This window comes from Perca fluviatilis, chromosome 20 (assembly GCF_010015445.1).
Source record: "Perca fluviatilis chromosome 20, GENO_Pfluv_1.0, whole genome shotgun sequence".
NCBI lineage: Eukaryota > Metazoa > Chordata > Actinopteri > Perciformes > Percidae > Perca > Perca fluviatilis.
The window spans coordinates 30,630,012-30,654,545 of record NC_053131.1 but is presented as its reverse complement, the minus strand read 5'-3'; the positions used below and the strand labels follow the sequence as shown (position 1 = coordinate 30,654,545).

General features: G+C 40.7%; 1 protein-coding gene across 1 annotated transcript; it reads right to left on the bottom strand.

Annotated features, from left to right (window-relative positions):
* Positions 1-10,793: 10,793 nt before the first annotated feature.
* On the bottom strand, positions 10,794-24,294 carry gabrg1 (gamma-aminobutyric acid type A receptor subunit gamma1). The gene is made up of 9 exons (XM_039785908.1): positions 23,943-24,294; positions 19,336-19,496; positions 17,126-17,193; positions 16,248-16,468; positions 15,893-15,975; positions 13,928-14,065; positions 13,643-13,795; positions 12,897-13,099; positions 10,794-12,198 (listed from the first exon to the last, which is right to left on the bottom strand). Exons 1-9 carry the CDS (start codon positions 24,017-24,019, stop codon positions 11,917-11,919), a joined length of 1,386 nt encoding a protein of 461 aa, XP_039641842.1. The 5' UTR covers positions 24,020-24,294; the 3' UTR covers positions 10,794-11,916.
* Positions 24,295-24,534: the final 240 nt, after the last annotated feature.

Here is a 24,534-nt window from a genome sequence, read left to right as displayed (position 1 = left end):
CCCGGAGGCCGGGGATCGCGTCCCGCGTGTGGCGTTATGTTTCCCCGTTGACCGTCCCGTTATTGTCCCGCGTACCCTGCGACCGTCTCCCGGCGTGTGAGGCGTCCTTTCCCCGTTGTTTTTTTCCTTAACCCAACATCCGCCATTACGTTATAGTCGCACGTCCCACACGGCCGTGTCCCGGTGTGTGAAGTTTCCTTTCCCCGTTAATCTCCGTATAGACCATTTCGTGCTGGCCACCACGAAAAAAATAAGAAAAACGTCCCTGTGAACACGAATCAATAGATTCAAAATAGCGTGACCATTTCACTGCCGTGAGACCGTGTTGTATGGCGCGTGAGTGCATGTCCACACAGCTCTGGCCTGAAGCTGCTCATTACAGATGGAAGAGGTCAGCTCATGATTTAGTGGAAGTGGATGATTAGAAAAGATAGAAAAAAGGAATCTGAATGTCTGAGAAAGCTATTTTGAGGATGGCATGGAAAGAGTCCTTGCCACTTTTTGTGCAAACATGCATAATCCACACTGAAAGCACCTGGGCCAGTCATGAGAGACAAAACCATCGAGGCACGAGAGCAATGAGTCAGTCATGCTGTGCAGCCTGTAGGCTTCAGTGCATTCCTTCAGTATGTAGCAGCCATCGGGGAAGAAAAAAAGACATTACATGATGCAACATTGAGTTATAAGCTGTTCAGCTAATCAGTCGTGTACTGCTACTCACTAGTGGGTAGAAGATTTACCTAATTAAGCACTTCTCCAACAAGCTCACTGTATAGTAATAAAGTTCACATTTTAATTTTTAGGCATGGCAAAACAAATGACAGATTTCATTTTAAATGACTCAGAATTGAGGACTGCGTGCCAGGTGCAGCGTGCCGCCGAAAAACAATCCCGCTTCTAGTTGCCCGTCTTTTTTCCCTGTCTCATTTCCACAGCTGCTCACACAGCATGTCACCAAAAACAGAGTGATTTTCACAGAACTGAGATAAACAAGGGGAATAGCGACTTCCCACACACACACACACACACACACACACACACACACACACACCCCACACACACACACACACACACACACACACACACACACACACACACACACACACACACACACACACACAGGTGTATGAAAAGAAACCCTCCAGAGGCTGGCAGAGCCACGGTCACCTCTGACCCTCCGTGGATTAGTCAGTCATGTCTGATTCCAATATGACTGACAGCAAGGGAGTTGAATGTAAACTAGTCTCGCATTGCCAGACCTTCCTCCACAGCACTGCAGAGGAAGGTCTGGCTAAAAAAGCAGAAAACAGCTGAGAGGACAGCAGAAAAAAAGTGCTCTGGTTTATTGGCATTTCTTTTAACCAATCACAATCGTCCTGGGCGCTGGATGGACGCATGGTGCCTTTGCAAAATATGTTGTTTTAGTCGTGCGAGAGAAAACTCAGATTGGACAGATAGTCTAGCTAGCTGTCTGGATTTACCCTGCAGAGATCTGAGCAGCAGTTAACCATAGTCCTGATGAAAATGAAAATGTCTTTGTATAGACTAAGAGTAGCTCAACTAATAAAAAAAATAAACATTAAATTACATGTCTCAGTTAAAACAACAACAGCTAACTGCTCGTCAGATCTCTGATTTGTCCAATCTGAGTTTTCTGTTGCACGACTAAAACAACTTTTGGACGTAGACACGTTCCACAAAAACAAGTTCCTTCCCGAGGCTATTTTGCAGAGGCACCGTTCCTCCGTCCGTTAGCGCTTCTCAAGTGTGATTGGTTTAAAGAAATGCCAATTAACCAGAGCACTTTTTTCTCCCTTCCTGGAATGCTTTGTGGACTAGCCAGACCCTCCTCCGCAGCACAATGTTCCTGTGATGTATCTCATCCTTCAGCCAGGAGGTGGGAGCTTTCAACTTTAACACTTCACATCTTCTTACCCCGTAGTCACGTCTCGCCAGGAGACGACAGTTGGCGACGTTTTTATCCCCTCTGTCTTTGGTGTCTCCCAACTTCCAAATAGCTTTTTGTAATATTATACCCAGCAGCTGAGATTGCCTCCATCATGTAGAAAATATTTCATTTCCCTGGAACCCAATGTTTCATCATTAAATTTCAATTAAAAATCAATCAAGGAAAAAGAAAAAAGTTAGCAGTTATGAAATTCCAACAGGCTGCCGGGGTAATATTCAGAGAGGAATGAGTGTTTACGGTTTTTATTGTTCCTTCCAGAAATGAGCCAGAGATCTCATTTATCTTTAATCAAATGCTTAACATTTTTCTTCAACAGTTTATGGTGCAGTATATTCGCCAGTAGTAACAATATTTCAAAAAACAAAGTGGAAAAAGTCGTATTTGTAAAGCTAATGATGCCAGTTATGGAAATGTGTCCTTGATTTTGAGACTTACATTATTAATAACAAGCATGGGTTGAAATACTCTTGAGTCCGCACATAATCTTTGCCATTGAGCCTGGGGTTTATATACTTAAGTTAACTGACATCCAGAAAATTAGGGTTAAATGTAGTGCAATTTTTGTATTTTTTTAGTTGTTTGTAATCTCAGGTAAATGCCTGAGAATGTATTTGCCATGTTAATTGTGATAAATTAACTTTATTTTCCCCAAAGGGGAAACTGATTTGCAGTGTTGGCACAAAAAGAACAACACACATTAAAAAGTAATTAAAAAACACAATTCATAAACACATCAGATTATACAAGTACTGTCAGATGGAATGATGGGCCTGGAAGTTGCATACTGCATAAATACTCCATTCTGTCTCTATTTGAAATCCTCAGTACAGCATAGTGTCATTTTGTTACTTCTGTTTGATTCTATATATTCTGTATTTCTACTACTTTGTAGTGTTGGCACTTTGTCATTGTTGGTTGTACATTGTAATCGTGTATTCTCTTCATTTTACTAATGAGGCTTAGTGTAAGTTCATTCAGGAATACTTCTTTGCCTCACATTTTCTCTCCCTTCCCCTCTCTTTCTTAAGTAAAAGTACTAATACCAAACTGTAAAACATATGTATTGTCAGGGAAATGTAAGTATTAAAAGTAAAAGTACTCAATGCAGTAAAATCCTCAAATTTTTGAAAGTGTTTCCAATACCATATCAACATTTCAGACTAGATATTGTATTGTGGTTGTTGTTGTTTTATGAAATACCTTCAATTTGCAGTCTGCATAACATTAGTTACACACTTGTTTGTATCTATCAGACAGTTTTAGTTGAGTGCAATTAACAAAAACATTTTTTAAATCAGATTTAATCGGCTAATCATTTTAGCTGTACTTGTAGGCCGTTATATTGTTGGGTAGTATAATTTATAAAAAGGCGGGGCGGGTGCCACCCTGTGCCCCCCCTTCAAGCTACACCCATGGAACCATGTTATTAAACTTATTAGCCTGGGTAAACCCAGCCCGATCTAATGTTTGTCTATCCTGCTTCTGTTACAATTTTGCAGGGACCAATCACAAACTGGCGTATCCACCTGGCGCGCTATTGAACGGTTTTAACACAATGACGATAGAGAAGCGACCAAGCAGCTTATTGTTTACATTCAACATGGCGGCCACCAAAGCGCAGCAACCCGTTGATGCCGCTGTCACTGCTACGTCACCCGGATCGTTGGTCTGATTGGTTGAAGGACTATCCAATTGCGTACAGAGTACGAACTATGGCCGTTGATCACGCCTCTTGTGCAGTAGAAAATACAGAGCAGACTCCCCAGACTAATGTTCAATCTTAAAAGATTGAGCTTGGTCTGGTGATAGCCAGACTATACACTCTACACACACTCTTAAATGAAGTCTCTCCTGATTGAAATACTAATTTCACAAGGAGTACAGTATATGGCTCACCCATTGCATGTCACCACTTGTAGATGAATCCCTCATCTGCTTTCCTGAGTTTTCTGATAAAGCTATTTTTTTTTTTTTATTTCACCAGGATTTCTTACCTTTTCTTCCTTTTCTAGAATTGTGTCAGTAAATTTGAGTGAAAAACATCCTTCAATAACCAGATATGGGAGGTGAATTCACACAAGATCTCCACTCATCTTCAGCCCAAGATGCACACTGAAACAAAGTTAACTATCGAGACTGTACTTCTGGGAAATATGTTTTGATTTCATATTTCCAGAGGGAAGGTGAGGGTCAGTCCAATAAAGTCTAACGGAGCCTGCATTGACTATTTAATAATTGCGGCGTAAGCTTTTTGGTACTGGTTTCAGGATTCAGACATTGGCACCAGTGGTGATTGTGGTTTTATTAATACACAGCATAATATGTTCTAAGGTCGACCATTAGAAGCTTGTAGTTCTTTTTCAGACCCAAAGAAATACCAGAGGTGAACTTTGTTTCCACTCTGGTAATACTGTAATCCAAATACTTACATAACTCGGTGATAACAGTTGCTGACGAGATGTGCTCATGCAGGGTGTGATGCATAACTCCGGAATATCAACTCAGCAAAACTGACTGTATGAGTAATAACAAACTTCATATACTGTATACAGCAGCACATTTTAAAACTAAATAACAAAGTGACTTACGATGTAAAATTGAAAACACTAAGAGGTACAAGACAGATCATGAATACATCATCAGAATATGAAGGAAAAAAAACAAGGAACATCATATCAGAGTCTCTACTCTACAAGAGTCTCTACAATATAAGTAATAACTTTACAAAAAATGACCATTGAATGGTCATTGCATAAACATGAGTTGTAAGAAGCGATTTAAAAGGTGAGACAATCCATCAAATAGTTGAGATTTTTCAGTCTCAGCCAACATGATGTGGGAGATCTGGGTTCAATTCCCACTGCGGTACATTAACCAATGTGTCCCTGAGCAAGACACTTAACCCCTAGTTGCTCCAGAGGCGTGCAACCTCTGATATATAGCAATTGTAAGTTGCTTTGGATAGAGGCGTCAGCTAAATGACATGTATTGTAATAATAATAATAATAATGATGGACTGACTGACCCTCTGACATTCCTAGAGACCATAATGATTGTGAGAATTTACTCTCTAAATCAGGGGTTCCCAACCTTTGTGGTCTGAGGTATCCGCAAAGCCCTGTCAGATGAACTCACGTACCCCTTCAATTCCCAATTTATGTTTCAAATGTATAACACCATTTATCATATAAAAGTGGATATTGTTAGGTTGTTTATACAATTTAACTGTTAATATTAAGGTTGGTTATCTGTGCTCGCTAACTAGTTTTCTCTCACATAATTGCAACATGTGTTCAGGTGGTACAGTTGAATTAATGTTAATGTGTGGATATATTCCTTTTATCAAATCATAATTTCAAAATCTTCAAACTACAGTAGTTGAGTTTCTCCGAAATCTTTCCACGTACCCCCTGACAATTGCAGAAGTACCCCGTAGGTACACAAACACGTGGTTGGGAATCACTGCTCTAAAAGAGTTCTTACGGTCTCCAAGATGGTTTCCTACTGCAACATCAAGTCTTACACCACTTGGACCTTTTTCCAGGCACTGCTTTATTTTCACAGTGTATTGAGTTAGTAGTCACGATACAATATGACAACATTTACAGAGAATGACATTGTACACAGATGATAGATGTGTTTATATGGCTTGAGTTGAATGCAATACATAGCAATATGCCAACCATTAATAATTAGTACAGCAAACAACCTCACTCTCATAAGCACAAGATCATTCAACATGTTGAGGTTGTTGGGCTGAAAAATACAGCATTAGATTTTGAAGTCCATGGCTACCTACACGGAGGGGTATGCAACATAATTTCAGACATGTTACAGAGCAACTTGTGAATACACTTAAATGAATCATTTGAGTTACACTTTACAAAAAAAGCGATATAAACATACTTCTTCTTTTAACATAGATCATAAAAACAATCTTTTTTTTTAAGCCAAGACAGAGGATTGTTGAAGCTCGGGGGAACTGAAAGCCCTACAGAGACTACTGGACTATCCTACCATGTCTAGGCAGAAGCCATCAGTGCTAACCCTAAGACAGCTTTTTCAAAACGTGCAATTTCAAAATCTTATGAAATGATACTCTGCAAATAATATAATCAGAAAAGCAGCTTCGATATTTTGGCAAAGAAGAGCTGAACAACAAATGGCGCTTGCATTTATTATGCTGTGCGTAATCTGTGGTATTGTAAATATTAAGCACATTCATCTTGTAATTTGGATTTATTCCCCCAAATATAAACAAAAGTATTCTTAGAATAGCAATATATTAGACAAACACTATGTTAAAATGAAATCTGCTATATTTAATAGCATGGTCATTATGAGAATCATAATTTTTTTTAACCCATGTGTCTATAGAATGTCCTTTTGGTACAGTATTAACAGGTTTACCAAGGCTGATATAATTTCTACCTTTAAAAGAATATTTGTCATTTGCACATGCTCCTTTTTTTTGTTTTTGCTACTAAGTAGAAGTTAATAGAACAATGTGACTGGAAGTAGCAAAAACCTAATGAAGGGTTTCACTGCTGCAGAGGTAGGGGCGGGTAAGAGTATCTTTTGTACTGTGTGTTTTGGCTGTAGAGACTTGAGCGAAACACTGATGTTGTAGCTTTGCAGTGTGAGGACAGAGTTTACACTGTGGATATTTAACCCTTGTGTTGTTCTTGGGTCAAATGTGACCCGTTTGAAGAAATTTTTATATCAGAAACATGGGTTTCTTTCAACCAAATTGCAGAAAATTAACATGGATGCAGGTCAAATTAATGATTACTTTCATTGAATTTAGGGTGTTTCATTCAATTTTATAGCATTTGAAAAAATGGTTTAAATGGTTGTAAAACAGTATCCTGACTAAACTTTGACATAAACCAGTCTGTGATCCATTCAACATCCCTGATCTTAACGGTTAGTCAAAATAATTCATACTTACTGCTTTTTTTTTAACCTCAAAAATGAAGTATAATGTCATATAAATTTGGTTTATTGACCATGAATAAAGAAAGCTTTGAAAGCTTTGACAAAAACCTTTAAAAACATTGCCAAAAGCATTGAAAAAAGCACTAAAAAATGTTAATTTTCAATTTTGACCCGGAAGGACAACAAGTTAATGGTCGACGGGAAGACAACACAAGGGTTAAACTGGCCGATAGTCAATTCAGTCAAATTGTACATCCCTTGTTCAGACCAAACAAATAAACTAGGGGATTTTCACACCCTAAGAGAACAGTTGCAACAATGTTCACGTTTGCATAGATTAATGTGGCTTTCAGTACATTCCTTGTTCGATACTTGCATGGTCGAAAAAATTCTTAATCCTTAACCAACCAACATGTGGGTGAATTATTGGCTGTTTCACCTTGCAATTTCTAAAACACATGTCAGAGATATGGCATCTTAACTATGGGTTAAGCCTATTCTGTATTTAATGTTTTACATATGTGGAGACGGATGTGCAACGTGACATTTGAACAGGACATGCTACTAAATTGTATCTGACCGTTTCTTTGGTGTATGTGAAAAGTTCAAGAACCTCTTGTCTGTAGTTAAGTAATGGCCGAAGGTTGGTGTATCATTTTTTCGCCTCATGATATCTGGTCCATGTCTACATTTTGGGGCATGAGAAAAAATATCTGAAGTAGTGTTCAATTGTGTTTTCTCTTATTTTTAATAGTAGAAAAAAAGCCAAGGATTTAGCAGTCTATATGGACGCACAGGATACCGTCTGCTAGTTAGTAGATCTAAAAAGAGTGTTTAGGTGATTTAGGGCTGAAAGCTGAATCTTTTTATAAATACTATTTACATGAAATGCTCAGTAACTTAAAATGAAAAAAAATAATGTAATGGTAGATATATTCTTCAATAATAGCACAGGTTCAGGACAGTTTGACATTTTCTGGTTTGCACATTTGTTAAAAGCAAAGAACTTGCATATCCCATAATGCACAGTTTAACAGAAGGAGAGACAAAAGTGATGATGCATAATTTCACCAAGTCAAACAGTAGGTGACGAACTAACAGAGGCTAACGTTGCCTCACTTGCTTACTGACTACATGACAACTTTATGAACCTCTGCTATTTCTGAAGAAATTATGTACCGTTTTTCTGTATGGATGCGTGGCTGAAGAGAAAACATTAGGGGGGAAAGCTTTAGTGCTTAACATTTTTATATTAATGAACGTCCGTTACATTCAAGCCATTGCCAAACGAGTTTATACAAAGCTAAGCTCCACACAACTCTCTTTGTATTTCTCAGTATGGCTATGTTCAGAAAATTGTGTCGTCCGGCGATGTTCACGTGCAGAAAATTGAGCGAAGATAATAACCTCTTCTGAAGAGTCCATGTTTTTTTAATCCTCCGTGTCCTCCTTGGCTACTAGCAACTGCGTAGAGGAGGGGTGGTGCACGATCACAGAAGGCTTGTGTCATGTGGATGCGCCGACAGTTTTGTTGTCATTACTTAGAATTCCTCATGGGGGAGAGAAAACTACGCTCCATAGATTTAAGTCTATCGTATTTCATTGTTTTTTTTTACGATATTGGCCGCCATTCACACACTATTTTGAAAATGAATATAAGAGTAATTCTAAGAAGATGTTGCTGGAGATATTTCAGTATGTATTCATTTCTTGTGTTTCAGTTTGTTTGCAGGGTGGCAACATTATTTGTCCACACAGTGAGTCTTTTCACATGCAACGCAACTGTATAAAAGGAAATTCAAGTCATTTGTGAACTGTATAGTAAAGGACACTCTTTTCTCAAACCTGTTCAGAAAGTAAATCTACAATTTAGGGATAGAAATTTTCAAATTCAAATTTGGTGTTTTTGAGAGTGTATAAGCATTTGCCTGAACATTTATTTCATCAACGAAAATTTGATTACTTTTGTAACATATACATCAGAGTAAAAAATCTGGCTGCTGAAAAAACAACCGTCATTGTTCATGACAATACGCCAGTGGACAGAGGTCACAAAGTTATTCCATGCAGTAACTTCTGAGCAGAGGCTGGCCCAGTTTGACCCCACTAATCATACTGCTGTGAGGTGTTGCCTAGAAAAATAGAACCCTATGAACAATGGAGCTGTTCATATATTTAAAGATATGCTCCCTGGTTGTTTTAGTTAGGATTGGGCATCGAGAACCGGTTCCAACTTGGAAGCGTTTCAAAAATTACGATTCCAATGGAATAATTTTTTTTTGGGAGTCGTTTGGAAAATGTGGTTTCGAATCTGATCTTCTGTTCCAAATTTGGGTTTCCGTAGCGTTTCCGTAGCGGCCACCGTACTTCCAGGCGCTTGTTGTGTTGCAGCCATGGAGCGCAGTAAGCGGCGCTCTAGTGTGGCTTTATTTTACATTGAAAAAGCCCGGTAAAACTGTAACCATTAAATAAAAAAAAAATGGTTCTCTTATCTGTGAAATAAGCAGCTGACCCGTTTCAACTCCACCCCTCAAATACATAAGAACCAGAACCGAAAGAGCGAATCAGAATTAGAATCAGAATTGTTAAAATCAAAACGATGCCCAACCCTAGTTACAGTGACCAATAGTGCTCCAAATTCCTGCAAACTAAAAAAAGTCTGTTTTTCTCAACGGTATATATATCACGGGCCGGCTACATTGCAAGCGTAACGTATGCGGAGCGGAAGTTCCAACACTACGCTTCAACTATAATCAATGAAACTGGCTACACCGGGCACGAGAGCAGCATGTAAGTGGTGCTTATGCTCCGCGGAGGTCCCCTCTACAAACCTAAAAACAGGACAATATTCTATTTATATTTTTTCGCGAGCTGTGTGCGCCCCTTTTACACAGAAATGGATCATACAGTGTCTGATATGTCTTTTAAATTAAACTACCAATATACAGGAAACAACTTAACGACTGTCAGTGAGCGAATTGGCAGTTTCATTTTGATAGTTTCTGTTTTAATTTCTTGTTTCCCACACCTGCGTCATGTCATTTGATAACAGCCGACAATAGACTGACCTTTCACAGCGCTGTGCCGGCTCCAAAAAACTGAAGAAACAACAACAATGCCAAAGCAAAAGCTCTCTGTGTCTCCTGTGAATCACACAATCCTACGCCGCGTGGTGTAGCCAGTTAAAAAGGTCGGCATACGTTACGCGTTCAATGTAGCCAAAGCGTAACAGCTTTTGGCCTCGCTAAGAAAATCAGGGACTATACCTTTAAGAGAGAGAACAACATATCCCTCCCTTCTACTTTCCCGCTTCTCAACAATATCAATAGCACGGTAGCAAAGAGTAAACAAATGTTTGGGCTATGTTTTTCAGGTTTGATGGCAATATCTCCTCTGTGTAGACTGGAGTTTTACGTGTGCAAACATTTCCGGGGTCAGAGCTGCTATGGGTAGGTATAGGGTTTGACAGCATTTCAACAAATCTGAATCCAGTATCAAATCTGCTTATTCTACCAGAATTCTTTTAAATCATTATCAAATAGCCTGACAAGCCAGGCCCACATCAAGATGTTGGGTCTGGGAACTCACCATTGGCAGGGCTCAATCTGAGGGGCGGGATAAACGGTTGTCTTTCAAATTCCCTCTGCACGCAATAGGATAGCGCTACAACCAGGCAGAGAAACGAAGAAGGTAGCGGAGCTAGTTGATAGATTCAACTTTTTCCGTATCCGGTATGCAAAACTCTGAACACATTTTCCTTTTTTAAGAATGACTTCAGTGCCGTTTTTCTCAAATTAAGCTTAACTCCAAGTCTTCCAGAGTCGCGGCCAAAGCCGATTCGAAAGCTGTTCCCAGCAGCAGTCCGCCCACCGACTCTATACACGATGTGATTGGCCCGGCCAGAGTTTGGTTTTTGGGCTGCAAATTACATTTGCTGCTGCTAGGGTGCGTCTAGATTTCTAGGCTAATTATCAAATCTTATGAGGTTTGAAAGTCCAACATTTGCAAGTCAGGGGTTACAGAGTCAACATTTGTCATTTTAACCGGTGAAAGTGACAGAATGCTGGGTAAAAATGAGGCCTAAATGTATCAAAATTGCTTCAATGTTGCTTTTTTGGTTGATAAAAAAGAATAAGAAGAGATAAAAGGTGCATTAAGAGAGTCGTACGCATTGGAGCTAAGTAAATCCGGGTATTTTGCCAACCTTAATCCAAAATGATCAGAAACCATAATTTTACTGGCATGATCAATTTAAAAGTGGAATATTAGTGTGCATGTAAATGTACTAAATACCATGAGGAAAGGACTTCAATTAGCTCAGGGTCATGTAAGGTTAAACGGTCATAAAAAAGGGATCAATCCCCCGGCAACGATTAAAAGGTCAATAGGTCACCATAACCATAATTAGGTATAATCCACTGGGGACAATGAATATACATACTTTACTTTATGGCATATTAATCAGTAATTGTTGCCCTGTCTTGCTCTGGAACAAGGAGTTGGACAGATTGAGGGACATTTGCCATACTTCATCCCGAGCGCGAGTAAAACACAAGGCAATGTCAATTCATAATTTAAAATTCAAAATTATGCTTTTTTGGATCTTTCATGTCTGTTAGTGTGTTATATAGTATTTTGTGTGTTTAATCGATGTTTAAAGTACAAATTTAACTCCAAACGGAGCTTTCTCTCCCACAGAAAGCACTTTTTCTAAACTGCCTGAAACACCTCGCCTGGGCTTTTTGGGAAGGGGGGGGGGCAGGAGCTCAGACAAAGCGTTTCAGGTCGAGGCGCTGCAGCAATGAGAAACATATGTTTTTTTAACATCAAAGCATGTAAACCTATTCGTGTAGACCCCAAGACGCTTAAAAAGGAGTATAATAGGGGCTCTCTAATATTGTTTCTTGTTTGCTAAGTAGCTATTACTTCTGATGCTACAAGAGCAGCTATGCTAATGTGAAATGCTTGCATATGTCAAACTCCAGTTGTCGTTCTTTGAGGTAATGGTTTTATAGATACAGATAACCAATCCAATAAACCAGATTGAAAAGGCCAAAAGCAGTGGGGAAGAATATTCGTGAGTACGAATCGATCTTGGAAACCCGCACATGCATCCTGTTCTCGCGCCAAGCACCTGAGCGGCAGTCGTCGAAGCAGCAGAAGAAGCTGGTGCAGTCTTTTCCATCCAAACACTCGTAAGCATAGTCAGCCTCCTCGTGATAGGGCACAATGTTGTTCATCTGCAGCAGGGACGTGCCAGGTCGGATATTCATCATGCTGGGTGCTTTCTGCTGTGAAGGAAACACACCAACGCGTTCTCATGAACGGGTTCGTACAATATAGTACAGAAAATGATGCACACCAATTCGTGTGATATCCTACGAAACTAGGCGACTGCCAGCTGGTCACGTGGCGCCAAGCGACAGTTGCTAGTTGTGTTTAACTGCTACAGAGCTCTGTGATGCCGGCTGCAGAGCTCCGTCGAATCAGCGGCAGTTGGTAGTTGTGTTTAGCCGCCAATAGGTGACTGTTAGCCGGGTACAGGCACCGGGCCATGGCCATTGAGTTAAGCCGAGAAAAAGTGAGCGTCACGTGGAGACGACTGTCAAGTTTAGGCACCAAAACGACTAGTTAAGTTTAGGGAAAAGAATGTTTTGATTAAAACACTCCTGAGGAATGAACATGCATTTCCTGGGTAAAAGTATATGGTTTCCTCCGGCTTGAAAGCGCTGGGTTATGGTTAGGGTTACTAAGGGTTAGGGTTAGGGCAACCCAACCACCCTGACCTCCTTCCGACGCAGCCCACATCGTTCTTATACAGCAGCATTGTGGTGCATACAGCAAGATATATATGTGGAATGCTTACTAACAGTGCTTAACTTTTCGAAGCTATACTGTATGTATGTATGTCTCATGAGAACAGCCTGAAAACAAACACAATTCAGTAGGTTAAAAAGAAAGAAGAGGAAAGAAAATGAGTGGTAGGTACTTGTGTGTTATTGTTGGATTTAGACTTCTTGGTCTGTCTGTTGCTGGTGAAGTAGTGCAGAGTGCCATACTCCATGAGGGCAGCAAAGGTGAAGATGAAGCAGACAGAGACAAACAGGTCCATGGCAGTGACATAGGAAACCTTGGGCAGAGACTTCCTGGAGATGGTGCTTAGAGTTGTCATAGTGAGCACTGTGGTGATACCTAAATGGAGTCACAGAGACAAATTCCTCAATGGAATATCAAATACTTTTCATCTACATTTACCGGTATTTAAAGTATGTGTCCTACATGATGATTTTGGCAGAATATTTATGTAACAGCCAAAGAACAAATCAGTGAAGTTCCATAGCAAAGAAGGCTTTCGTCAAAGTTGTACTCAATGTTAGATCAATCTTGTCCCTTTGCCGAAAAGGGAGAACTGGGTTAGTGTGGGCAGTTAAACCCTAACCCCCTAACCCTAACCCTACGTCTTAAACAATTACGTCTTCCTGGCATTGGGGTAATCATTGAAACTTACATAGTACAACTTTAAAGCCACTAAACGTGTTTCTCTACGGCAGTATTATTCATGACTAAATAAGCAACAATCAAGTTAAACAACCAGGCAACAACTCAGCTGATCTGTTTCATCAGGACTGTGTGGGTGTGATTTGATCAGATTTCCAGTACAGCCATTTACGGAACCAGGCACATTTGGACTCTGACTCAGTATAATTGTGTATGAAATATAAGAACATATCAGACCTAGAGATGTGCGGGCTGGGACGGCATCCTTGTTGATCCAGAACGAGACCCAGGACAAGACCACGATCATGCTGCAGGGAATGTAGGTCTGGATGGTGAAGTAGCCCATTCTCCGACTCAGGTCAAAAAAGATTGTCATGATTACATATTCCCCTGAAAGTTTAACAATAGGGTAGACATGCACACATACAAAGGTCTGGTTTAGTCAGAATTTTTGATGTATCAGTGCTTCATGTCAAACTGGAGACCGGCAACATGTAGGAGGCCTTGGCCGTAATCTCTTACCTGACTGGGTGTGTGCCACATCAGTGGAGTTCCTCAACCCTACGAAGGCAAACTGGTAGAGTCTCCAGTACCGCTGGTCTGCCACTTCCACTGCCCGTCTCTGCCACCGGTACATGATCTCATTCTTGGGATAACCATCTACAGAAACCCCCCCCCCCCACCCCAACCCCCACCCCGCCCCCCAAGACAGACACATAATAAATTAATTAGAAGCCTTTCTGATGCCTATAGATCTGTCATTCAGTGTACTGTACATCACAAGGAAACATTGCACCATGGCAAGGCAAAGGGGCGCATTCAAGATGGAACGGACCTGCCCAGTCTCAAGAAATTTCTTCAAATGAGCAAGATGTCTTCCAATGCATATAGCAGTCTGTGTAAGGTGGGTATAGGTGTGCTTTGATAGGCATCCCTGTAGCCTAATATACAGTAGAAGGGTGTTTGTGCAGATGTGAGCCAGTGTGTACTCCCAGGCAATACCTAGTGTGAAAGTAATTGCTCTACCTGGCGTCTATAATGGAGGAAAGAAATTCCCTTTCATTACTTAATACGTTTGTAGTGATGTTTCACAGTGTTGTATTTGACTTGAGCTTATAGTGCTTCTAAATTTAATTATTTTACACAAAGAAGTTCTTGAAACAAATCAACGCATTCTCATGATCGGCTTCGTATTATATCGTACGATATCTTATGCACACCCATTCGTATGATATCCTACAAAATTAGGCGACTGCCAGCTGGTCACGTGACAACCGGTCACAATGACAGTTAAGTTTAGCGATCTTTACAGTTAAATTTAGCCGAGAAAAGGTGACTGGGAGCTGGCTTCAGAGCCCCGTGAGCTGTCTGCCGTTTCAGAAGCCGTTGCTAGTTGTGTTGAGCTGACCAAAAGTGACTTTGAGCAAGGTACAGGGCACCACGAGCTGCCGGTTGTTTCAGTGGACATTACTGTTAAGTTTAGCAGACAAAAAGTGAGCATTATGGGGTGCCGACAGTTAAGTTTAGGCACCAAAAGATAAGAAAAATGATTGTGGTGGGTTAGGGGGTTAAAACACTCCCGGCACACAAACATGCGTTTCCTGGGTGAAAAGCCTGTGTTTGCATGGGGATGCGAACTATGCTCCCTGTCTTTTAAAACTTCTCATGATTGTTTTCTGATATGCCACCTCTGTGGTTAAGGCCATTATATTATAGGCAAATAAAACCAATTGGTTACATTTAGGGAAATACTGTGTTCATGGTTAAACTATGGGAAGCATTTTCTTAATAGTTAAAAGAAACCAGTATTGACTTTTAGTAGAAGACAGGACATAGTCCAAGGTCCCTGGTGTTAAAGTCACACGCTTTGACTTTCGATCACACTTCCCTCTTTTTTAGATGTGCGTTGGTATAACAATGTCACACTACTGCGGTCACTGCTACAAGGAGAGCATTTTTTTTGCACAACTGCAAGATAATGCTTGCTAAAAAGAATAATGTAAAAATTTAGTTTTTCAGGGAAGGTTTCTTTATTCGTTTAGTAGTTTTTGTCGATGTTTATGCTCATTTCATGAAATTTAGTGTGACTGCACTGGTCCGGAAATTTGTTCTCAACTCCATGGAATGGTATTGCATTTTTCACTACTGTGTGGAAGATTAAGATCATGACAAGACATGAGAGGCTAAAGTACAATGTAGGAGACGAATGGAGGATGACACAGACAACATGAATCAGACAGGGAGAAGGTGCATAATTCATTAGGTCTGTCAGAGAAAATGGGACTGTGTGACCTCCTCTCTCCGCTGGTGGAGCAGATGATAGATTGGTACAGGCTTAGAGAGGGCAGCCTCAAGCAGATGAGCCTTTTGGCAAGGAGAAGGAACAATGGCTTAGCAACTATGCTAGCCCGCACAGAAGCTTCTCCCTCTGGGCAAGTTACGGAAGTTGAAGTCAAAATGGGGAGGGGAAAACGTTTGACCACCTACAGCTTGAAAACTCCAGTGGACACGAGTGTTCATCCATTGGAAAGTTATGCAGCTTAAGGTAACACTCCGCATTAATAGTCAACCTGACAAAAACAGAATTGTGACAGAGAAAGTGTGACTGAACATAGTAAAGGTACTTCATGCTTTCTCTGTAATTACATCAACAAATGCAAAAAGACCATTGAAGCAAACTTAAAGAGATCAAGACCTAAAACAGAGCTACATGATATAAATACAGATACACACACTAAAGCTGCACAAACAACAAAGATTGTTGAAGAGTTGATAGTTAAAATCAACAACATTTTAAATGGCTACCAAACAGTTTAGCAAACTGGCTGCATAACTGTCCTACCTCAGTGTGTACATGACTCTCCCATTGCTCCACAGCCTCAGGAGGCGGTTGGGAGTGGTGATCCAGTGGGCGTCTGATTTGCGGGAATTCCTGAAGAATGTGTCCGGGATCCAGATTTTGCCTACCATGTTACTGTTGAGCATGAGCAGCTTCATCGAGCTGTTGAACTTCAGTCGGCTGTCATACCATGTCTGGGCAAAGAAGATGTCAATGGTGTATTCCTGCAGAGTTCGGAAAAACATGCAAATAAAGCCAATTAAAGAATAATATACAGAAGATATCTAAACGGTTACTTTAAGAATTCCCAGAGTAAATAGTTAATTAGCTATTGGATTGGATGGATTGCTATGTAATTTGGTTCAGACGTTCATTTTTGCCTCAGGATGAATTGTAAATAATTTAGTGATCCCCTGACTTTTTATGAATGCTAATTACTTTAGTGATCCACTGACTTTTCTTAAATGCTCTTTTCTTAAGAACTTGGTGATCTCCTGACCTTTTTTTTTAGACTAAAATGTCTCTACCACTATTGTTTGATTTGCCATTAAATTTGAAGCTTTTAATGGCATCTCACTGGATGGAGGTTGAAAGCTCTGGAAAGACTCATCTGTGGACATTGGGTTAAAATACCATTGCCAAGGAACTTTGAAAGATTGTACTTTCGCTCTCAACTATGGGATGGATTGCTTTGCATATCTCTACAGACATTCATGATACCCAGATGATGAATCCTGATGACTTCCTATTACTGTAAAAACACAATTTCATTGTAGGTTGTATGTGCAGGTTATTTAACATTAGTAAGGGGGATGTACCAATACATTTTCCATTATATCAGCAAAGGAAAAGCAAAGGGAAATCAGAAAAAGCAGTCTCACCATGTTGATGGGGTCCACTGGTCCAATGCTGTTGACATACACGGCTGCTTCAATCACTGTCGGCCTCACTAAAAAACACAACAGAAGACACACTGCACTGACATAGACAGCATTAACTTTCGTACATGTTTGTTAGCTGATTCCCAAAAAGATGCTGCCTGTCTGATCAACCTAAAGTGAAACAACAAGCAGCATCCTATCGCAATTCGGTTACTTTAAGCCCGCTTTTTGCCTATTGAAGCACAAGACAGTGGCGTTCAGGTGATTAGATGCATACACACTGAGTTGTCAGAAAACTCAATATTTTGCTGTTGCTGGTTTTTCTTTGTTTGGCAATTCAAGTTGCATTGATATTTGCAAGCGTGGTCAATTCCCTGCATCATTGGTGCCAAGTGATGTCACTTTATTTAAGCTGCGTCACACTCCGGGGGCCACTCTCTGAAAAAGACGCAGGTGTAAAAAGGACAAGGACAAGGACTGGAGTGCATAAGGTTTGGACATTTCAAATTGTGCAAGTTTTTTAAACTACTATTACATTGTTAATGAAACAATCATGTCACTTAGTCTCAGCAAATGTTTGTTTTAATGTCCAGCTCTAAACTCAATAACTTCAGTACTTTAGAAGCTATTCCATATATATCTGGTATTAGGAACACAATATCAATATACACAATATCTATGTTCATTTGTCCTCTATGTACTATCAAACAAAGCAAATTGTGTGGGGATCAGAATATTCCAGAAACTTTTGACTAACAAACTCGTTTTAGACGACAAAACATGTCACAATTACACAACCACTCAATAAATCAGAATTCTGTTCTGCTACAGTCGGTGCACACTCAATCTGCATGAACACCTTTATAACAATACATAACCAAACAAACTAATGGTTAAGCCTAAAGGTGCTCAGTGTCACTGGAAGTTGGAACATCTACAGTTTCATGGCAACTTAGCAAACTACATGTCCTGATGTGTTAGGGTGACCAGATGAGAATGGGTGAAATTCGGATATAAAAACTGTCTGTCATGTAAACCCAAAAATACAAATAAAAAAATTATGATAATGGTTGGTGGTGATGGCGCAGTGGATATGACACATTCCTTTGGTGTGGAAGACCTGGGTTCAATTCCCACTGCGATACATCAACCAATGTGTCGAGCCGAGTCAGAGTACAGTTTTGGCGTTAACTTCATAGCACAGTCAAGCGATCTGTATGACTGTTGGTGGGTCACACGGTGGAACACAGAGGTCAGCTCAGCAGCAGCTATTTTATTCTACATGGAGTCATCCTCCCGCTTAAAGAAAGTGACCAAAGTGTGGGTCTGTACAGTTGTGCTGTTAGTTATATGTAGTTTGCTGCTAGCATGCAGACTGATGTCTGACTCACCCCCCCCCCCTCCGTGTGAAATACCAAACTCCTTCCTACATACATTGCAAAACGCTTTGTTTGCATCACGTAAAACTGCAGTAATCCAAGGGGTATTTCCTTACCCAGTCCTCCCGGTACCTGCAGAGACGTTTTTGCTTTTTAGCTACGTGTTCATTGGGTCCCGGGACACCAGACTGAGCCACCATTTTAACAATGAATGAATGAATTAATGAAAAATAGCAATGCACGCCTAGCCGCCTTCGTAGGGCCTACGTACTGTTGCAGCCAATGAGCAGCCGACGGGAGCTGGCTGCAGGACGACTCAATCACCATGAACAGTTTTTAATGTTCTATCAGACTATAACTACTTGAGAGTCTGCTCTCGAGACTTTGCTCTAAACTGCTTGGATTTCGGGACTGTCCCAAAGTTTTCGGGACGTCTGGTCACCCTACTGATGTGTAAACCCATGAAATAACTAACTAAAGTAACAATACACAGGCTCAGAAACCCATGCTCTCTTTTATTAATGTATTTCTGTAGCATCAATGTCTTATCTTTATTATTATTATCTTATCTTAGCACATTGTGCAAATAGATAGATCCTTAAAGCGACCTATGTTAGTTTTGATGAACAGCATTTTTTTTTTATCACTTATGAGTTTTTCATCAGTAAGGAGAATTAATCACTTTAAAAGTGGAACAAGGTTGTATACAAGGTTCTCCCCTGACAGCAGCAGCTGTTGTAATTTGCACAAGGCTATTTTTCCCACTTCTACTGTTTTGTGGTAACATAGCTAAAACAAAGCACACATTTCCAGAGGATGAACTTGACTTGCCTCCGATGTCAGGCCGCAGTTTGTTGTCGTAGCCCAGCAGCAGTTTATTTAGGATCAAAGTCACATCGCTCTCGTAGACCTTCGGTGATAAGACCCAAGTTTTATTTATGGGCACATCTTCGTAGTCCTCTTCTTCCTGTTTACTGGGCCCAAACGCTGCACTGTGGGTTAGAAAAAAGAAACAATGTAAGACACAAAAATGTACAATATTTGGATATATATATATAAACTTTATTTCAGACCCAGGGGAATCCATATCACAATAAAAAAACACAGAGTATAACATAAAATAAAATGGCTGTAGATGGATAGAGAGATAGGTATAGCAATTGATTGTTTGTTTTACTTGGAGGTATGTTGCTGACCGTGTTGGTAATTTAGTAAATCTCCATATGCTTGCTTGGTTTCTTTGACACTTTTACAGACAAGAAATGCAGTGATGGAAATAGCATTTGTTTTGGTTATAGAAAATAAATACTTTCCCTGAGAATCATGAGAGAATCATGATCTCAATTCTTCCAAAAAAATCGTTATTCTCATTTTATTAAGAAGGTGCAGCCTCCCCATAGTAGTACTCTCCAAGGACAAAAGACAGATTTTGCTCATAAAGCATGCAAGTATTTTGTGCTTATTTCAGCTAACATGAACAAAATCTGTTGTATCTGCAAACACTGGAACACTATATATATATATATATATATATATATATATATATATATATATATATATATATATATATATATATTGTCTTATTCTCATGTTCTGTTTCTACATTGTGAAGTATTAAAGGAGAACATATTTTTAAAAAGCTTTAGGGCATAAGTCACAAACACCCAGTGGATTTAGAGCAGCAGAATGCTTAGTGAATCCAAATGAAAAGAGCATTTTTAGGAATGTAACTTGGGAATTAAACAGCTGTAGGCAGTGGGTTTCCTGCCGCCCTGCTGTGTCTATTGCAGGCGGTTACACATGGCTGAGCTCTCAGTCTGTGCCAAGGTGTACTGCTGCTTTTCTGATAATGAACATGGACCCGATACTGTAAAGAGACCTGAGGACTTGGCATTCAGCCCAGGCTGTTAAATGACCCTTTCGTAGACTTCTAATCCGAAGGACCTGACCTCAACCATGGCACAATAACCTAGTGCAGCAGAAACGAACCTTACCACTCTGTGCTATCACTTGAACAGAAATAATACTGTACATAACTCACTACGATGTCATGTTCATCTGATTCATGTCTGCTCAATGTTAAAAAAAATGGATAAAAATTGCTTAGCTTTCTACAATTTTGTTGCCACAAATTTAGAATATTTTTTTTACTTTTTCCCCATCAGCAGTGGGGCTTAAGAATGGTAGGGTTGGTCTGTTAATCTGCCTGTGTCCATACAAACACCTTGAACAAGATATCTGGGCAGCTGACGGAAGATTGCCATGAAATTTGGTATGAATATTAATGGAGGACTATTCCCAATGAATTTGATGACAACAATTTTCACTTTGTGCCTAGCACCGCCGTTAGATCAATATTCCCTTAACCAATAGAGGTGTGAATCTTCACTGATCTCCCGATTCGATTACGATTATCGTGTCAGCGATTCAATTCAATATCCCGATGCATCACGATGGGTCAAATACATTTTTCTATTAAAGCCATATAAGATATTTAATTCATAGCTTTTCAAGCTTCAAAAACAAAACATTCTGCAGTGCTCTAATACTAAATAAATTGTAAACAGAAATAATCGATTATGAGCCTCCCGATTATCGACGCAGCATCGTCCATGTCCACGATTCGATGCATCGATTATTTGATTCATTTCAACACCTCTATTATTATGGCCAAAATAATTTTTTGTTTGTGCTGTACATGGCTGCTGTGGATATACCAACACATTCTCACTCCCATCACGTCAAAAAGCGACGCTTGGTCAGGTGCCTTTGGCGTTTGTTAGTGATGCAAAAAGTCTCCTTTTAGCATCATATTTAGACGCGCTTGGTCAGCACTGTTGGCATCACTGTTTGACATTCTGGGTCGGAACGTACGTTTAACTGACATGCTGCACAAGAACGGGACAGTTAGGGTTAAAGAAAGATGGTGGGTGGGGTTACACAATGTACGTTTCAGTGACATGCGGGACAAGAACGGGACTTTGTATTTCTAGTTAAATGTTTAAAGAGTTTTCTTACTCAGTTCATTACAGAACGGACAGTTTTTTCCAGTGGGGGCCATTAGAAGATTAGTACTATTATTACTGTAACACTGCCTTTAGCACTGAGCTGTGGTGGATGATGCTGCTTGAGTTCATCTGAAGTTTAAAAGCTGGTGAGGCAGAGTTCTGCTGAATCTTCTCGCTTCGATTCGATGTGTTGATTCAACTGGAGCCCTTGAGACTTTTTAGCGGCGATTCCATTTTATTTTATTTTTTTTGCACCAGGTTTTCTTCAGGGACTTTTCTGTCATTTGTTCTAGTGGTTGCTTCGCAAGCTAAAACCAAGAAAGCCTGTGATGCCACCACTGCATGATATTAATAATCACATCAGGTGGTGTTAAAAAGCCCGATGGCTGTGGGGACAAAAGGATCTCCTGAACCTCTCTGTCCTACAGTGCAGCGAGAGCAGTCGCTCAACTGTAACTGCTGCTCTGTCCAGCCAGGACGTTGTAGAAGGGGTGGTTGTCATTACCCATTATGGCGTGCAGTTTGTTACATGCACGCCCCTCCACCACAGTTCTTAATGAGTCCAGTCTTCTGCCCAGCACTGAGCTGGCCTTTTTTGACCAGCTGGTTGAGTCGTCTGCCGTTTTTTGTCTGTCATGTTGCCTCCCCAACAAACTGCACCGTAAAACGGGACACTCGCCACCACAGTCTGATAAAACGCGCAGCAAGTCGCTACAAACGTCAAAAGATCTGAGGCTCCTGAGGAATAAGAGACGGCTCTGCCCCTTTTTTATACAGAGCGTCTGTATCAGCGGACCAGTCAAGCTTGCTGTCCAGGAGCACAACCAAGTACTTGTAGGTGTGCACAACCTCAATGGCCTCCCCCTTTATGCAGACCGGCTAGAAGGTTGGCTTTGGTGGTGTTCAGGAGGAGGCCGTTCCTATCGCTCCAGTCACAGAAGTCCTCCACAAGGTCCCTGTACTCCTCCTCCCATCCACTTCGCACACATGCCACAACAGCCGTATCATCCGAGTACTTCTGGATGTGGCAGGACTCAGAGTTGTACTTAAAGTCAGATGTATACAAAGTGAACACATTGTGACTTTACGTACAACTCTTGAGTCCTGCCACACACTACGTTTCTATTTCAATCTAACAGATCCCTAAATGCAAACTGTAAATCAATCGACTGTGAGATGGCATTTGAAAGACAGGCACATTGGTAAATGGAATAAGAAAAAGTAAACTTTTTAAAAATGTGTTTAGCACTTTTATTTTGAAATACAGTAACCAATCTGGCAAATGCCATGATTTAAAAAAAAATTAATTTCTTGTTTTTAATTAGAGCTTTCTCAGACAGGCTCCAAATCTCACTTTGTCGGGTGACCTTAAAGTGTCTGAGAGCGTAATATGCAGAATGATGAATGTTGAATACAGGACTGACAGTCTACTCAGCGGATTCATATTTTCACATTTGTCATGTGGAGGAGCATAGGCCTGTCCTTAGCAGGGTACAATTTACACCTCTGTGGCCAGCTGACAGAGGTTTCCTGTGTGGGGGGGGGGGGGGGAGTGATGTCTTCCGAGGTACTAAATCATCACTCACCCGTCCATCAATAGCCCACATGATATTCTGCCATATGACGGACCATAGGCGTATATATTCCAGGGTCAATGCAGGGAATTACTGGAATTGTTGGGGCTTTGGAAATTATAGTGTGTGGTCTAGACCTGCTCGAGAAAACTCTTGTTATGATTTGATACTATAAATAAAACTGAATTGAAATTGAACTGAATTGATATCCCCCACCCCCCAATACTAAGAAGAGGTAGATTTGTCCCCAGATATGAAACCCATTCCCCCAAAAAAGGTACACATAACCATTCAGGGGGCTTATAACATGTAGGCTATATATCCTTCTTACCTGTAAATACAGTATGTTCTCAACGATTTTTGACACAGAAAATGAAGTGTTTGACTTTCCAAATTTTCTGGGGGAGGACACCCAGCCCCCCTGGTTATGTGCCCCCCTCCTAATGTTGAAACAAAACTGTGACAGACCCTCTAGAAAAATACTCAGATGCAGGTGTAGGCTAATTCAGCCCACCCTGTTTTTTTTTGTTTTTTTCTCCCCCAAAACACACTCTATAAATCAAATCCAATGGGTTCCGCACAGATTAGGAACATGCAGATCTAATGGCTCGAGGTTAGTTCATTTTAACAAACATTTCCCGGATCAAATGTGTTCCTCTATAGGACCCCCCCCCCCGCTAACACAATGACCCGCTGCACTGTGATCACCGGTAGAACACCTTAACAAGATGCAGCGATTCCCGTCGGAGGAGGCGGCAACATCTGCAACCATCCCCCCCCCTGTCAAACCTCCCTCCTCTTATCATAATGGAGACATACCCCCTGCCCCCCTTCACATCAATATAGACACACTTACCAGAGTCCGAGGAGAGCCAAAAGCAGCCAGGGGTTCATGGCTTTGTCCGGCACAGCTCTGACAAAAAGCCGCTTCATGCTCTGCTCCACAGCGGTGAGAACCGACTGAACAGTGTCCAAAAACCACGGAGAGAAATCCGAGTTATCTATCGCCAGGTCGCGTGTAGGTTAAACGCAGCCGATGAGGGTTAATTGTAGCGACGCTAGGATGGGAGAAATTCGTCCATGGTGTGTGTGTGTGTGTGTGTGTGTGTGTGTGGAAGGGGGAGGATGTGGCAGAGCTGACTCTGCTTTAGTCCATCTGCAGTGCCGCTAACAGGCGGCTCTGACACGCTGCTCTCACGCGGACGTCTGTTTCCTTTTTACACCCAGTAGGCTAGGCTAGGCTAACGACTGACTGATGGTCGTGGTGGTGGGTTTATATTACTGTTATGCACACTAGAATACCAGGGGTGGAATGTAACTAAGTAGCCTAGTCTACATTTACTCAAGTACTGTACTTAAGTACAAATTGAGGTACTTTACTTGAGTCTTTTCTTTTCATGCTACTTTCTACTTCTACTCCGTTACATCTCAGGAAAGCGATATTGCTA

What these genes read in the sequence shown, in the direction of transcription:
- gabrg1 (XM_039785908.1), bottom strand. Translation starts at nt 24,019, where the DNA reads ATGAAGCGGCTTTTTGTCAGAGCTGTGCCGGACAAAGCCATGAACCCC. An exon ending in AGAGTCATGTACACACTGAG is followed by an intron (nt 15,976 to 16,247) that starts GTAGGACAGTTA and finishes TGTTTTTGTCAG; the next exon opens with GTTGACTATTAATGCGGAGT. An exon ending in CCCAGCCCGCACATCTCTAG is followed by an intron (nt 13,100 to 13,642) that starts GTCTGATATGTT and finishes GACTCCATTTAG; the next exon opens with GTATCACCACAGTGCTCACT.